General features: G+C 45.0%; 1 protein-coding gene across 17 annotated transcripts in view; it reads right to left on the bottom strand.

Moving 5' to 3' along the window:
- The window catches only part of Eif4g3 (eukaryotic translation initiation factor 4 gamma 3), a 221703-nt gene that overhangs the window by 96107 nt on the left and 110285 nt on the right, over positions 1–15311 (bottom strand). For 16 of the 17 annotated variants that reach the window (XM_028759686.1, XM_028759683.1, XM_028759672.1 and 13 more), the window contains 2 exons: positions 12930–13027; positions 10891–11013 (listed from right to left, as the gene is read on the bottom strand). In XM_028759686.1, coding sequence (XP_028615519.1) covers positions 10891–11013; positions 12930–13027 — 221 coding nt within the window. Of the gene's footprint in view, positions 1–10890; positions 11014–12929; positions 13028–15311 lie in introns of those variants that run through there. The other variant, XM_028759688.1, reaches the window with a different exon arrangement.

The following is a 15311-nucleotide window of genomic DNA, read 5'->3' as shown; positions in this document are numbered from 1 at the left end:
ATACTTGCAGGATTCCCAAACCCCTTACCTCAGTAGGTAGGAATGAAAAAAATGTCCCCAAAGATTGCAGGGAATGAAAATACAAAATTATAAAGATGCCAGATAGTCACAATTAAAGATCAGGACCAAGTCAGCAATGTCTCCTCACTGCTCCAACAGTTTACAACATGTGTAAAGCTAAGTTCTATCCTGTTCAACCTCAGTAAGATGCAGGTTCTCACTGCTAGAAGGAAACAGAAAGAGAGAAGGGGGTGGGGGGGATTTAAATTCAGGCAGAAGATGAGCTTCCAAGAACACACAGGAATGATCTTCTAAACTCTGGTTAAGATGAGCACTCTTAATAAGGACTTGGGAGCAAAGAACAGAGTCTTCCCAAATACAGGAGGGGTCACCCCTCCTGAAAGCAGCTTAACCCACGTATAGCGGTTCAGCCCATATTCCAGTACTCAAAAGACGTTGAGACAGGAGCTTGCCATAGATTCAAGCACAGCCTGGGCTGTGAGCCTGTCTCACAGGGCAGCAGACAGACAACAACCACAAAGCACCTGAGCGTCATCTTGCTAGACAAAGCAGGTAGCCAGCATGGCTGAGTACAGCTGCCGCCTGCACTTCTAAGACAGAACAGAAACAAACGAACAAACAGACAGACAAAACAAACAAAAAACCCAAAAAACCAAACCCAATACTTTCATCTGGAAAGTTGTGTAGGTCATGGAGCCAGGAATCCCATGTACTAGAGCAGACATGTTAACTCACAGTACTAGAGAAGACTAGAGTACTAGAGCAACAGAACTTGAAATATTGACTGCTCAAGCTCAACCTATTACCACTGAGAGGAAGGCAAAGGCTTCCAACAGTTATGTACAAATAACATAAGTTGAAGACATTCACTGGCACCATGAGCCATCATTTCAATGTCACATATTCTATCTCTACAGGTTTAACTGATTTTCTTTTAAAAGGCCATTCAATAACTTTAGAATAATCCTCACAGAAAATGTCTCCCATATTTAACATGCATAGGTCCAGAGAACATAAACAAGTATGGCCTTCACCGGGAAACATCCAAGACAAATAGCAAAATAACACATTTAATGACGCCATGAGGAAGGAAGAAAACATACTTCTTCCAAAGGAAAGACAGACTTGCTGACAGTTCTTCAGCTGTGTGAACTGAACACTGAGAACCTACCAGAACTAAGACAAATTCTCCAGAATGGTACTGATCTAAGATAGTCAAAGGAAATAAATACCAAGACAAGGAGCACAAAAACAAGTACTGAATCCACCTGGCTATGTGATACTGAAGGGCTAAAACAGCCGAAGGCAGCACAATCAGGGTCTCAGTGTCTGAGAGGCTGCATCTGAGGAATACGGTGAGAGTGCACTGGGGGACGGAGTGCAGGGAGATGATTCCAGGGAGAAGGAAAGTTAGTTCACTCAGGGTCTCTGAGCAGAACACTGAAGTGAATATGACCAGCCCGTACAGGAATGACAGAAAACCAGGAGTGCCCACAAGTTAGGGTAAGAGGAGGCAGGCGGGCAGGCGAGTCAGAACACAGCAGGACCAACAGGCTACATGGATGTGGAATGTGTGTGTGTGTGTGTGTGTGTGTGTGTGTTAGGCTTTGATCTCCACAGCAATGGGAAAGGGAAGAATGGACTTTCCCCAGCAATGCAACAAAATCAGAATTCTGCTTTAGAAATGAATTCCAGGAGCCTGGGTGTTCTTGAAGAGGACTCAGGTGGTTCCCAGCACCCAAATATTGGCTCACATCGGCCTGTAACTCCAGTCCCAGGGGATCTGATGCCTTCTTCTGGCCTCCACAGGCAGAAATCCGATATAACATACAAATACACACATGCAGGAAAAGCACTCAAGCATACAAAATAATAAATGTTTAGAATTTTAAAAGTAAGCTGGGCAGTAGTGGCACACGCCTTTAATCCCAGCACTTGGGAGACAGAAGCAGGCCAATTTCTGAGTTCGAGGCCAGTCTGGTCTACAGAATGAGTTCCAGGACAGCCAGGGCTACACAGAGAAACCCTGTCTCAAAAAACCAAAAAACAAAACAAAACAGAATTTTCAAAGTAACGATTACTTCTGACTGCTCATGAAGAATCAGCCAGAGAGAAGAGTAAACCAAAGACACAATTCCTAAGATTAATGTAGTCAGTCAGTGCACAGGAAGTGAAAGGGGCCGTGATTAACTTTACCTAAATACAGGTCTATGACACACTAGGAAGCTCCGTGAAGACACCAGGGGGAGAAGGAAGACAGTAAGGTTTGGTGTCTGTTATGTATGAGGGTGGGGAGAACAAGACCCTGAGTCCAGTCTGTAAGCCTGAGACGCTGGAGCGTAACATCTTATGGAGACTAAGGACAACGTTGCCCTGACACCATATGGAATGGTACAGTAACCCATACTTCCTAACCTGGGCATGGCAGCAACAAATAAGGCCAAAAGCAATGGAGACAATGAAGGAAAGGTGGACTTCTCAGCAGAAGCACAGGACAGAGACGGCGAGGGTCGGGGGAGATACATGAACCACCTGTGCTGTCTTGGATCAGGAGAGGGGTTTCTCAAAGCAAAGCCCCCACTCAAATCATTGAGGAAAAGCTAGACACCTCTTTAATCCCAGCACTCAAGAGGCAGAGGCAGAAGCTCAGCTTGGTGTAAATACTGAGTTCTAGGCTAGCCACAGCTACAGTGAGACCCTGCCATTAAACAGAACAAACACAAAATAAGAAATGCTAAGAATTTGTGAATATAAACATTTAAAAGCTTAATCAAACTATCAAAAAGGATCATTAATAAAATAAAATAGTTAATAGTTAATAAAGAGAAGTATATCACTGCTGCAGTTCCTATTCATGAGGTTTACTGCGGGAAATGTAATGGCCAACCCAGCTGGAAAGCCAGGGGAGGGCCAGACGGCTGGGCTCATAATAAGAATGGTCTGTTAGGGCCCGGTGTGGTGGCAATCACCCTTAGTTCCAACATCTGTGAGTTTGGGGTCAGCCTAGTTCACAAAGCTAATTCTATGCCAGACAGGGCAAAATAGATCCTGTCTCCTGACAAAACCAAACAACAAAAACCCATCAAACAATCAGTGGGTCTGTTAGGAATTGCACACTCTCCTCAGGGCTGCACGCCCTCCTCCCTCTTGCTACCTCTTTCTTCCTTCCCATTCACCTTCTTCATGGAATGGTAAAGGCAGGCCTGAGCCAGGAACCCTGTGCTCTAGGACTCTGTTGCCTTCAGGATCACTAAACAACCTTCTAAGGTTTATAAATTACCCAGCCTACAGTATTTTGTCACAACAGCAAAAACCGAATTAAACTATGTATGTCAAGGAATGCCTTTAACATATAAAGGGCTCTTGCAAAAAAATCAAATATTACTCTAAAACAAGTACGTAAAAGACAGATAATGTATATGCACACAGAAATTACAAGACAATATAAACTCTTCACTTCAGAAATCTGTAAGAACTAAATACTATTTTTTTCTAATCTGTGAGATAAACAAAACTGTAAACAAAGGGGATGCTCTGGTACTGCTGGGATGGAGAGAATCCAATCTAGTCCAAGGGAAACCATGTACCCCAAAATAGGTAGAAACATCATTCAGAATGGCATTGTTCCATTAAGATACAAACAGAAGACAATTTGATGGCCCATCAATTAAACTGTTTAACATGCAAACAAAGGAATGCCGGCAGTCCTGATGTAACTGTCCCTTGGGACACACCTGTGGTTAAGCATGAGGCTGATTTCTGTCTGAGGAGGTAAGGATGCAGTGACAAATGGTTTATAAAAGCCAAAGGTATAGACCATATGCAAATGTATACATTCAAAGAAGTCTGAAAAGACCTCAGACCTGGGACATACATAACCTCCCGTACTTCTCTTTACTGTCACTTCCAGCAGTTTATCATCTGCACATGTACAGACATAATGCTGTATTAATTTTTGTTTACGCTTCTCTGTAAAGACTGGTCTCATGTATCCCAGGCTGCCTTGACCTCAATAGTTAGTTGACAATGACCACAACGTCTGTTTCCCCTGCTCCTGTAAGCTCTGAGATATAGGCCATGTGCTACCTTGGCCCACTAAGTTGTTCTAATTTTCTAGACCTAACATAAGCAACAGATTGAAGATGCTGGTTCTTCATAACAATGTGCGTCTGTTTCTGGATGGCTACAGTCTCTACCCTCACTGCCTGGCATACTTAAAGCAGGTAGTATGGGATAGCAACTGTGCACATTCTACTCCCACAGCTGATTCCAGTGTCCAGAGAGCATGTTATTGACTTACAGACAATTCCATTAGGCTCTACCCAACAGCCACCTAGCAACAGCTTTCGTCATCTCTCGCTGCCATTACCACCTGTGTTGCCAGCTGGTAAAAGGCAGGTGCAGCAGCATGTAAGAGAATTGCTTGCTACCCCAGCCCTTCTTCTCCACCCCCTTTCTCCCTCTCTCCCTCTTTCCCCACCCCCCTTACTGTTCCTCCCTGTTCTTGGTCAATCTGTCTGTCCTTCTCTGTCCCCGTCACCTCTCCACACCTTCTTCTGCCCCTTCTCCAGGTCCCTGCTCCCCTCCCTTCCCACAATAAACTTTTAATACTAGGCCTAGCATATCTGTCAGGGATCCCCTGATGGAGGCCCCCACCAGCTGTCCCTTATTCCTACTGTAGTATATTTCATAACACATGTAAAGTGAAGCCTCACACTCTAAAAGCAAAGGCTAATAACTCACTCAGTTTGACTAACTGTAGTTTACAAATAACTAGGAAACAAAATCTAATGAGATTGTTGGTTTCTATAACCAATCTAAAGCTCGATGGACACTGGCTTCACTGGCTTCTGCACAGAAGTGCAAGAAAGCTGAGAACTGGTCTTAAGTCGATGGGAGTTTCCTGACTGCTTTGAGACAACTGGAAAATCTAATCCGTATCTTAAGATATTTCGCCAAAAACAAATCAAGCCAAAGTCATCTCTTGGGTACAATCCACTCTAAAGAGCTTTTTTTTTTTTTTGGTTGTGGTGGTGGTTATAAAGTAGAGTTTCTCTGTAGCCCTGCCTGTCCACTGGCCTCTGCCTCCCAAGTGCTGGGACTGTGTGTACCACCACACCCAGTTCACAATGCACTCTAAATCCAAACAGTTAAGTATGCAACAGATCCTGTTCACCATTGCACTTCATTTAAACACAAGGAATGCATGCCAGCTTAGTCCTTAAGGCTCACCATACTGAATAGTAACAGACTTCACTCGAGGGCTAGTACTAACACTACTATGTTAACAAGAAGAACAATGTGACTTAATTTAGTAACTCCCATTTTTACCACAGTCACCACTAAAAACCACAATAAAATGCTTCACAGAAGAGAGTAACCAACTTGCCTCTGCCAAGGACATGGACGACAAAATGGCTATTTTAAAAGTTAAGGCGAGATTTTTTTTTTGGTTTGTCCTGTATCCAAATTGTACATGCAGACACCTCCTTCCTGATTGAATTTTATACACCAATAACACAACAGTGTACCTGTACTGCCAACCTAACACGAGGAAGCAATTAACTGTTAAAGTATGAATGACTTATTGACAAATGGTGACAGATTTCCCTTTCCCAGGGTCTGGGTGTGTAGAGCTAATCTCCCCTGGTGGCTCTGGCAATTCCCCAAACTACAGAAGATTTACATTCAACATGTGCCAACAAGTCAGTTTCCAACCTTTCCCTGACAGCACAAGATCCATCACCAAGTTTTAGCTATGATTTACTCTAAGGGTGATCCTAAACTGGTGAGAAAGGAGGGAGAAAGGTGTAAGATGAACAGCAGGGTTTTTTGGGTTTTTTTTTTTGTTTTGTTTTTTGGTTTTTCGAGACAGGGTTTCTCTGTGTAGCCCTGGCTGTCCTGGAACTCACTCTATAGGTCAGGCTGGCCTCAAACTCAGAAATCTGCCTGCCTCTGCCTCCCAAGTGCTGGGATTAAAGGCGTGCGCCACCACTGCCTGGCTGAACAGCAGTTTTTAAAATCTATTTTGGGGCTGGAGAATTGGTTTAGAACTTAAGAGCACTTTTTGCTATTATAGAGGACCCAGGTTCAATTCCCAGCAACCACATGGGAGCTCACAGCCATCTCTGTGTAACTCCCATCCAGGGGATCCCGCACCTTCTTGTGGCCTACACTGGCACCAGACATGACACAGTACACACCATTCCAGTACATGTGGACACTTTAAAATTCTACCTATCTAGTCTCTTCTGTTCCTTTTCAGAGGCTGGTAATTCCGAGGACAAAAGCATCTCTTGGTCACTTACACCATCAACAATGACCAAAGGACTTGCTACTGGGGGAAAGAGGGGGAAATACTAACATTTCTTCCTCTCCACTGTAGTAGCTAAACTAACTAGGATGCTCTAAGAGCAGAAGCTTTGTCTCTCAGGTGCAAAGCAAGCCATTCTCTAACACCTGTGTATGCATCTACAGTCAAGCACAGTGACCATCTGGTGGGCTCCATGGTGATAGGAAACAAACTTTCTATGTGTGTAATACTCAACATCTGTAGCAGTCACACAGAGGTCATTTAAAAACTTACAAAGGAAGACAGCCTATGGTTCCACTGACGTCTAGGGTAGACAGCAACAATAAAAATTCCCTTTCTCCTCATATTTCTTCATGTGGACCCCAAGATCATTCCCCTCAATGAACTGTCAGCAATCATCTCTGGTGGCCATCAGTGACTCAGGCCTGCCACGAGTTCCATGCAGGCTTTTTCAGCTTTGCCCAGTTAAATTCCATGTGTGGCTGTTTATGAATCCCGCTGATAGAAAAAGCCAACATATCCATGACAATGACAACAAACCTGAAACAAGAACAGACCTGCCTCCTTCACCCGAGCCATCTTTACTCACAACTATAGCCTGTGGGGTGCCTGACAGAACACTCACAGGCCTTACAGAAGGCACAGTCTGGTCTTTTCACCCTGTCGTTCTTCTCCTCTCAGCCCCACTGGTTGATCTCTTTGATGCCTTCATACTTTCTGTGACCTCCTGACAGGAGTCCTGAGACTCACGAGATCCACGAGTAACGTGTGTTTTGAGTCAGTTATTGGGGGTTAACTTTCTCACTCAGCTGAACCACAGACCCACAGACCCACACCACGCTGGACTGTGCTATCAGCCTTAAAAGAGAGCCTTCAAAACCACAACAGCAGGGGGGAGTACAGCATACATATATATTCCTACATTACATTGTTCTTAAACAGTGAAGCTTACAGCGAGGCGTCTCTCTGCCTGCCTATCTCCCCTTCTCAAACTCCCAGGCCTCTCTAACATGGTCTCACCTAACCCTCTAGTACTAGGTCTCTACGCTCTGCCACTCTGTGGTGTCTATGCCCCCGAACATAAAGCACAGACAGGCTGGACGCCAGCAGTCTGCTTTGCTATGGGAACACAAGCTCCTGTGTGGGACTTAAGAGGAGTTAAGTAATGGGACCCATCTGTCCAAGGTTCTGGTCAGACGTAGAGCAGGGTTAAAGCACTGTTACAAATGTTCAAGTATTAGTGCTACAGGTCCCCCATTCGAACCTTAGGAGGCTGGGAAGGAGAACTGCCATCAGTCTAAGCTCAGCCACGGCCCCATAATGAAACCTTATTTCAGAAAAGAACACAGAAACAAGCTAAGGTCACCCTTGGGAGTAAGTAGTTAAGAGCTCTCTTGTTGGGAGCACTCCTGGTAACTAAGCAGAGACATTGCGGGTAGAACAATCTGACTCCCTAGGTAGGAGCTGTGGGTGCTCCAATGCTATCCTGGCTACCCTGAACTAAAGGGCTATCAGTTCAACAGCCAGAAGATCAGCTGCATACCAGCATGCCATTTGGAACATTCTATGGATGCCTTGAAACTACACAATTACAGCAAGTCTGACCTAGCTCTTGAAGACAGAGCCAACCAGGTCTGCCCCAGTTGTCAGCCTGTGCTAGCACAGACCTTGATGGCCTCTGGATGACTCAGTAGCCATGCCTATCTGGGACACGAGGGGAGCACCTCACTTCCTGACCTAGCAGAAAGGCTGTTATAACTGAGGTTAAGGAGGCAAGCCTGTGATGGGAATAGACATAAACCTTCATCTGCATGCTAGCTGAGCTGTGATTGACTCAAATACCTCTCATCTGGCTACAAATGCACTCTGCAGAGAGATGCTTCCAAATGTCATCCTTCCTGGTAATGTAACGTTAGGTCCAATAAAAGGCTTGAGAAGTTGTACCTTGCTTCCTTTCAGCTGTATGGGCTGAGCTCACAAGAAAAACCAGACATCAAAGTGTCTCCAATGGCAGAGAGGGCCAGTAGGAATGTCAACAACAGGTGACCAGGTAGCAGAGTGTGAGCACAACTGGCGATGCAGCCCGTGCCTGCTTAGCAGCAAACAAAAAAAGAAGCTGGACGGTTTAAGAACAGCCAGGGCAGAAGAAGGTAAAAGAAAGATGGCAGAGGAGGGCAGAGGCTGAGCCCGAAGGATAAACACTGCTGACGGTCATGGGATAGAGACTGTGGAGCCTGGGCACAGAGAGAAAAATAAAAGAGTTAGGTCTTTATAGCCCAGAGTTGTAACACTGCTGCTGCTAAGGCCAAGGAATCCAACTTCCAAGGCCTACATAGACTGCTACCACTAGAGGACACCACCTACTCTCAAACACCGAGGGAAACAGGCTGCTAGAACCAGCTCACCTACCTGCAGTTTTATTCTGAACCAAGCAGAAAGAGACCAAACACCTCTCGAACTGGAAACAAAAGGAGGTACACCTTGAGAACAAGAAGACTCCTGGCTCAACACGCTGACAGAGGAGGAGTCCTCAGAGCAGCTCCTAAGCTAGAAAGCCATTCACGATGGACTGGCAAGCTGAATAGGAGTAGCTCACACCTTTAATCCCAGAACTCAGGAGGCAAAGAGGCAGACACTCTGAGTTCAAGTCATCCTGATCTAGAGAGCGAAAGACAGCTTTCCATGACTTACCAGAAATGAAGCCAGGAGCTGTAATGCTTCTGCTGTTGACTTTAAGAGGAAAAGTACATACATCAAGCTACAATCCGTCCTACAAACTCTATGCATATACAAAGATTTGTATGTATGGATTCAAATGTATGTCACTTACAAGACACTTAAGAACACAAAAGAGACAATACTCAAGAGAAGCACTCCACTGCAATCACTATGTCTATCTGAGTGTCTCGATACAGACACCAAGACTTGGGTTTGCACCCATGGTCCCAGGGAAATGGGTAAGGACTGAAGAAGAGCTGGAAAAGCACAGGATCACACTTGCAAGATTCAAAGACCGGACCGGGCCAGACAGGCTGGCTAGAGAGAGCTCCACTATTAAAAGCACTCGCTGTTCTCGCAGAGGATGGAGTCAGGTTCCTGGCGCCCATATCAGGCAGCTGACAACAGCCTATAGTAACTCCAGCTCCAGGGGATGCCACCTTCTGGCCTCCAAGGACACTCATACACATGGCAGACATTCACACAAACACACACACATACATACATACACATACATACATACATACATACACACATACATGATCAAAAATAAATATTAAAAAAAACCTAAACTAAGCAAAAAGCCAGATACACCATATAGAGAATTTAAATACAGAAAGATACAGATTTTCAAGGTGAGAATTTAAAGTTGTCAACTACACCTTTTCTTAACTGATGTTTGAAAACAGACTAAAGTGTGTATATCCTGACCAACCAACTACGAATTCTGCTACAGTACAAACCTGGCTGACTGAGAAGCTGCCTATGTCTAGAATTACACCTGGCTGTCAACAGACCATGTATGTAGGTCATTTCAGATGAGAAACTATTCCTATTGCATGTTCAGTTCTAGAGAAGAAACCACACTCTTAATCATCTTCTCTGTAATGGGGACTTCGACAGAGAAGACCATCACTCCCAAGGGAAAGAAAGACACACTACAACACAGCCCATTCAAGCCAACAAGTCACAGGTTTACAAGGGTCCTGACCTGAACTCACCCACTCTCAGTGACCTCGATGTCTCAGCACACGTACTTGAGGCTCTGTGATGATAATCAAGTCGGTGGCTCACTGCTCTGACATGTCTTACCTCAGGTCTAATGTTCATTTGTCAACTGGCTCTGGGGGCTCTCATCTTCCAGCCATAGGAGAAAAAAAAACAAACTGTTCCCTAAACAGCTATTTCTGTCTGTTGGACACTAGGTGACTGATTGAATTAGAAAGTCACCCAGTAACAAAATAAAATGTTTCAAATTTGGGAAAACAATTTTATATCACAAGTCACAGTTTGCTAAAGAATAGCTCTTCTTGGGACTCTCTGATTTCTTCTAAGACCACAGCCACGTACTTTTAGCAGTCAGTCCTGAAAAGACTCACAGAGCCGTCTAAGAAATAAGCAGAGCTGACATAGTCTACACAGGAAGCACAGGCTAACGGAGGGAGGCCACCTTCTCAAGGGGCACACCTGCGACACCGCTCACATCCTCACTGTCCACGCCATACTCTTCCATAGCACTTCCTCCTGAGGCTCCACAGTGAACTCATGGCCACTCATTAATTGGGTGGTTTCCACAGGAACGAAGCTCCTTTGGATATCATGCAACAGTTCACTAGCAAGTGTGGAAGCAACTGGGCTCTGAATGGGAAGCCAACACACAGAAACATCACCAATAAAACTTTAAAGTAACTTGTAAAAAGAACTGTCTATCTAAGCATCCTTAGATATTCAGGCTCTGAGACAGCTGACAGAGTGGAAAGGACAGAGAGTGGCTACGGAAGAGAGTGAGGAGGTCAGTGAGTGAGTGCCCAGCGCCCACAGTCATGCTCTCTACTTACCTGAGGAGGAGTGGGTGTGGATGCGGGTCTTCCTATGGGTGGAGTGGGATTTCTGCTGCCACCTCCAGACATAATCTCCTCTGTTATGTCTTTACCTCCCTGATTTGGATCTCGGATTCTTATCTACAATATTAAATAAAATGGTAAGTGTTAATGTGGTGTCTGTGTACCAGATTTGGATGATGAATTAAAGACATACATAGAGATAATTATCAAATTTGTTAAGTTCCGCTTTAATCACAGAACCATACATGGTTATTCCAAAAACCATAGGCAACAAGCTATGACAATCACTGTAATGGCAAAGAAAGCAGGACTGACCAGGTTCAGTTTCAAGGTCAAAAAAGAAAGCCAACTATGCTTGTGTAAGACTGCCACATACACTGATTTTACTCAGAGTTCTTAATAGCAACAAGAGCCACAGATGGCATAGGAATGACAAAGTGCCCGAGTAAGTTTTAAATGCCCTAATGGTGAAGTTCAGAAAATAAAGATGTACATTTGCGATATCGTAGTAGGCTTTAGTTGGCTGCAGTGTGCTCTGTGCCCCGTGTACACTTCTGTAAGTATCCTTGCTGTTGCTTTTTCTGAGTAAAGACACAGATCCACATACAGGTCAAATGAGAACACAACAGTCCAATACTCTCCTACGTCTTCACAGGTAAATTATCAAGGTCCCACTAGGAAGGATGAGGCAGATCTCAATGTACTGTCACAGAAGGATTGCCAAGTTGACTGCTAAGTTAGACATTGGCACACAGCACAGTACACGTGCTTCCTGTTTCAACAGTCAGTGGCTCCTCAAGCCTACAATGTCAAAGAGAACAGTGCTATAATGAGGATGGAATCCAGGCTCCAGGAACTCAGAGCTGAGCCACTGGTAAGAAGGTTCCCTTCTGATGTCCATTACCTGCACAGCTTAATAAGCTAACTGCTTTGTTGAGAACTTCAGAGAATTCACTATCAAAAACCATCAGGATATCTGGAAGGCTACAGGGAAGCAACTACTCATTATCAGCCCATTTGTTTGTTTTTCAAACTGTCTTTCTACATATAGCCCAGGTTGGCCCTGAACTCACTATGTAGTCCAGGCAGCTCTGGAACTTGTGATAATCCTCCTGGCTCAGCCTCCTCGATACTGAGATAACAAGTGTGTGCCGCCACACCCAGCTTCCCCTTCGAGCACTGAGGACCATCACCACCACCACCACCGCTCTCCATCTACTTCTGTTAGCGCCATTTCCCCCTGCATTCCAGGACGCCATGGGTCAACTTTACCATACCAAGGGAACACTTTACAGCTCCATTTTGCCAGCTGGGTCATGCTAAACTGGAGTGTTCTGTTTACTGTGACATGTTCCTAAATCATTTGTTTCTAGCCAAAGCAAAAACCCTGAGTGCGTGACTTTGTCTTAGATCAGAGCACATCAGACAACCACACTCCCAGCTCATCACGTGTGTGGATCTGGGCCTGCTGCTGACCGGTAGCGCCACCATCTATGCTGCTGGGTAAACACTGAATGCCATCTCCTACAAACAGCTCACAATTCCAGTTATGTGTCACTGTGCGCTTAGGCTCTTGGGTGTGACTTACTAGACAGAGGGAAATGTCTTCTCTTGATTACTACGTTTTGCTTTGTGTTTCTCTCTTCCAAGTCTTGCCCCCCTTGTGACTCTAGGATCTCGGCTCCTTTTAATTTGGCGCTACTGTTCCCTTATGTTGGTTCATAACTGTTGCTCAGTGCTGTAGTAATAGAGACACAGGAGCTGAGAAATAAGCCAGAGCTCCTCCCACAGGAGCCCGAGGTGCGCTTACCCGTGCAGCATGCCTAGCTGGGAAGAGGTGACACGAGGAGTGTGGGTATGGAGGTCCTAGCCAAGTGCCTGTGTAAACCCTCTAGGCTGAGGTGAGAGGCAGAGATAGAAAGCAGAGGAAGAAACGGCAGTCACTGTTGCAACTGAGGTGAATAATGATTGGAGATGCTTAGTTTAGAAATGATTGTATGCTCCAGTTTCCGACGCATCAATGAAGATCTTACCGTTTTTTTCTCCCTCTTGGCTGGCGGGGGCTGTTGCTGCGTAGGCACTATGATAGGTGCTGACTGGTACACTGGCTGACTCGGGTAAAAAGGCGTGCCTAAGGAAGCAGAACAGAATGAGAAGCAGTTATTTTGTCAAACACTACGAGCCTGAAAACACGGCAGGGTCCCTGAACCAGCTCTGGGGGAAACTAAAGCAAACGACTAAGGACTCCTCTTCTTTTTGAAACACAGTCTCAACTTTGTGGCCTGAGCTGACCTGCAAGTCAAATACCCCTGCCTCTGTATCCTGCTGGATGGGATATTAGCACAAGCCACGACACACCTGGGCAGTGGTTTTAATTATCTCTTCCCAGAAGCTCTCTTTCAGCTACTCAAGAAATTATCCCTAAAATATGGAATATCTTCAAACATCCATAGAATTTAATACGGAAATCTCTCAGTGCACGGTTCCTGCAGTGACACCTGGATTACCTTTCTCAAACACAACCTCGGGTGCTAACGAAGAGTCTTATTCTAGGGCCTACAGCCTACAGCAGTGATTCTCAAGCAAGGGCTGGCTTCAGTCTCTGTCTTTCTTGGCTTTTGGCAGGGTGAAGAGGTGAGCCACATTCTTTGTCTGAAGAGCCACAGCTACAGCAGGCCACTGGAAAGCCTCCCACAAGCCCTTAGGTGAAGAACTTTAAACAAAAGCTAACAAAGAAGACAAAGTAAGAATCTTGAAGCATGCTCCAAGCTGAGTTGTACTTTCCGCACATTCCAGGGCTACAAACACCTCCCTCCAGCTGGCCCCCTTCCTGCTCCCGCCCACCACGCTCTCCTACCACATTAACCACAGTTAAAGGCGGACTTTGGTCATGCTTTGACTCCACAGCCCAACTACCAACATTTTCTTCTCCCCAGACATAGACACGAAGGGTTTGTTAATAACCAAACTGCACATACTAAGCACAACCAAACTGTGGTACACAGAGAAAACACTGGGCAGATGTGCAGAGTTACAAAGTAAGACCAAAAGGTTTGCTCAAGAACTGGATGATATGGAAGAAAACATATTTGGGAAAAAAAATTGTTAAGGGTCTTTTTTGACTTTTGCTTGCCTTGGGGAAGAACAGGGGAGCTACTCGACAATATATGAAACATGGAAGAAAGGGCCATGGAACAGAAAGACTTCCATTTTTGAGCTGTAAGAGAGGATTGCTAATCCTGCAGTCCTTTGACAGGCATAACTAGTTACCCCATTTATGCCTGATTACTCTCCTGCAGGGTAACGTGGAGTGAGGGCTGACACAGCTCTTGCTATGTAATAATAAAGGCAGCCGTTGAAAGCACTGATCCTCCTAGCTCAGCCTTCACAGTGCTGGAATTAGAAGCTTTAACTGACTTTCCTGGTGAAACCTAGAGCTTTATACATATAAAACAGGCTCTCTGCCAACTGAGCTGCACCTTCAACATCTACACCTGTTTATTTTGTAATTAAGAAAGGCTTTGTTTTTGCTTTGGAGACAGGTTTTTTTTTGTGTAGCCCTGGCTGTCCAAAAATGCTCTAGATAGACCATGCTGGCCTGAAATTTTAGAGATCTGCCTACCTCTTCCTCCCAAGTGCTGGGACTAAAGGTATACACCACCACACAACTAAAAGCTTTTGTGGCCGGGTGGTGGTGGCGCACGCCTTTAATCCCAGCACTTGGGAGGCAGAGGCAGGCAGATTTCTGAGTTCCAGGGCAGCCTGGTCTACAGAGTGAGTTCCAGGACAGCCAGGGCTACACAGAGAAACCCTGTCTCGAAAAAAAAAAAAAAAAAAAAAAACAACAACAAAAAACAACAACAACAAAAAAAAGCTTTTGTGATGACTAAACAAGTTAGAAAATAAAAACAGACAAAGAAGCCCAAGATAACATCCATGTCAGAAGTCACAGAAGGAAGAAACTTGCAGAGAGGGAGGGGAATCAAAGACAACAGTTGGAGATCCTCAAATATGAGGCAGCATTGGGGAGTCAGGGGTGCATGCTGCAGTGCCAGCACTGAGAACATGAGGCAGCAAGATCCTGGGATCAAGTGCAGCCTGGCTTAGAGAGGAAACCTTTGTCTCAAAAACTCAAATAGATAAACAGATACAAGAGAGCTCATAGCTCTGTGAGGATGAAGGCTAAGCAGCAAGGAAGAAAAAGATTGTGCAGAGATAATTATTTTTTCCTTAAAAAGTTTGCTGAGCCAGGAATGGCAGTGCTTGAGTTCAACCCTGGCTCTCAGAAGGATCACAGGTGAATCTCTGGGAGTTCTGGTCTACACAGAGAGTTCCAAGTCTGCCAGACCTACACAGTAAAGTTTACTTAAAAGAGAAAGAAACAAGGCTGTAACTGGACAAGAAACTGGAAGCCC

The sequence above is a fragment of the Grammomys surdaster genome, unplaced genomic scaffold (assembly GCF_004785775.1).
Source record: "Grammomys surdaster isolate TR1022 unplaced genomic scaffold, NIH_TR_1.0 126313, whole genome shotgun sequence".
NCBI classification, from domain to species: domain Eukaryota; kingdom Metazoa; phylum Chordata; class Mammalia; order Rodentia; family Muridae; genus Grammomys; species Grammomys surdaster.
Note: the sequence above shows the minus strand (reverse complement) of the source record. Positions and strands in the feature narration are given on the sequence as shown.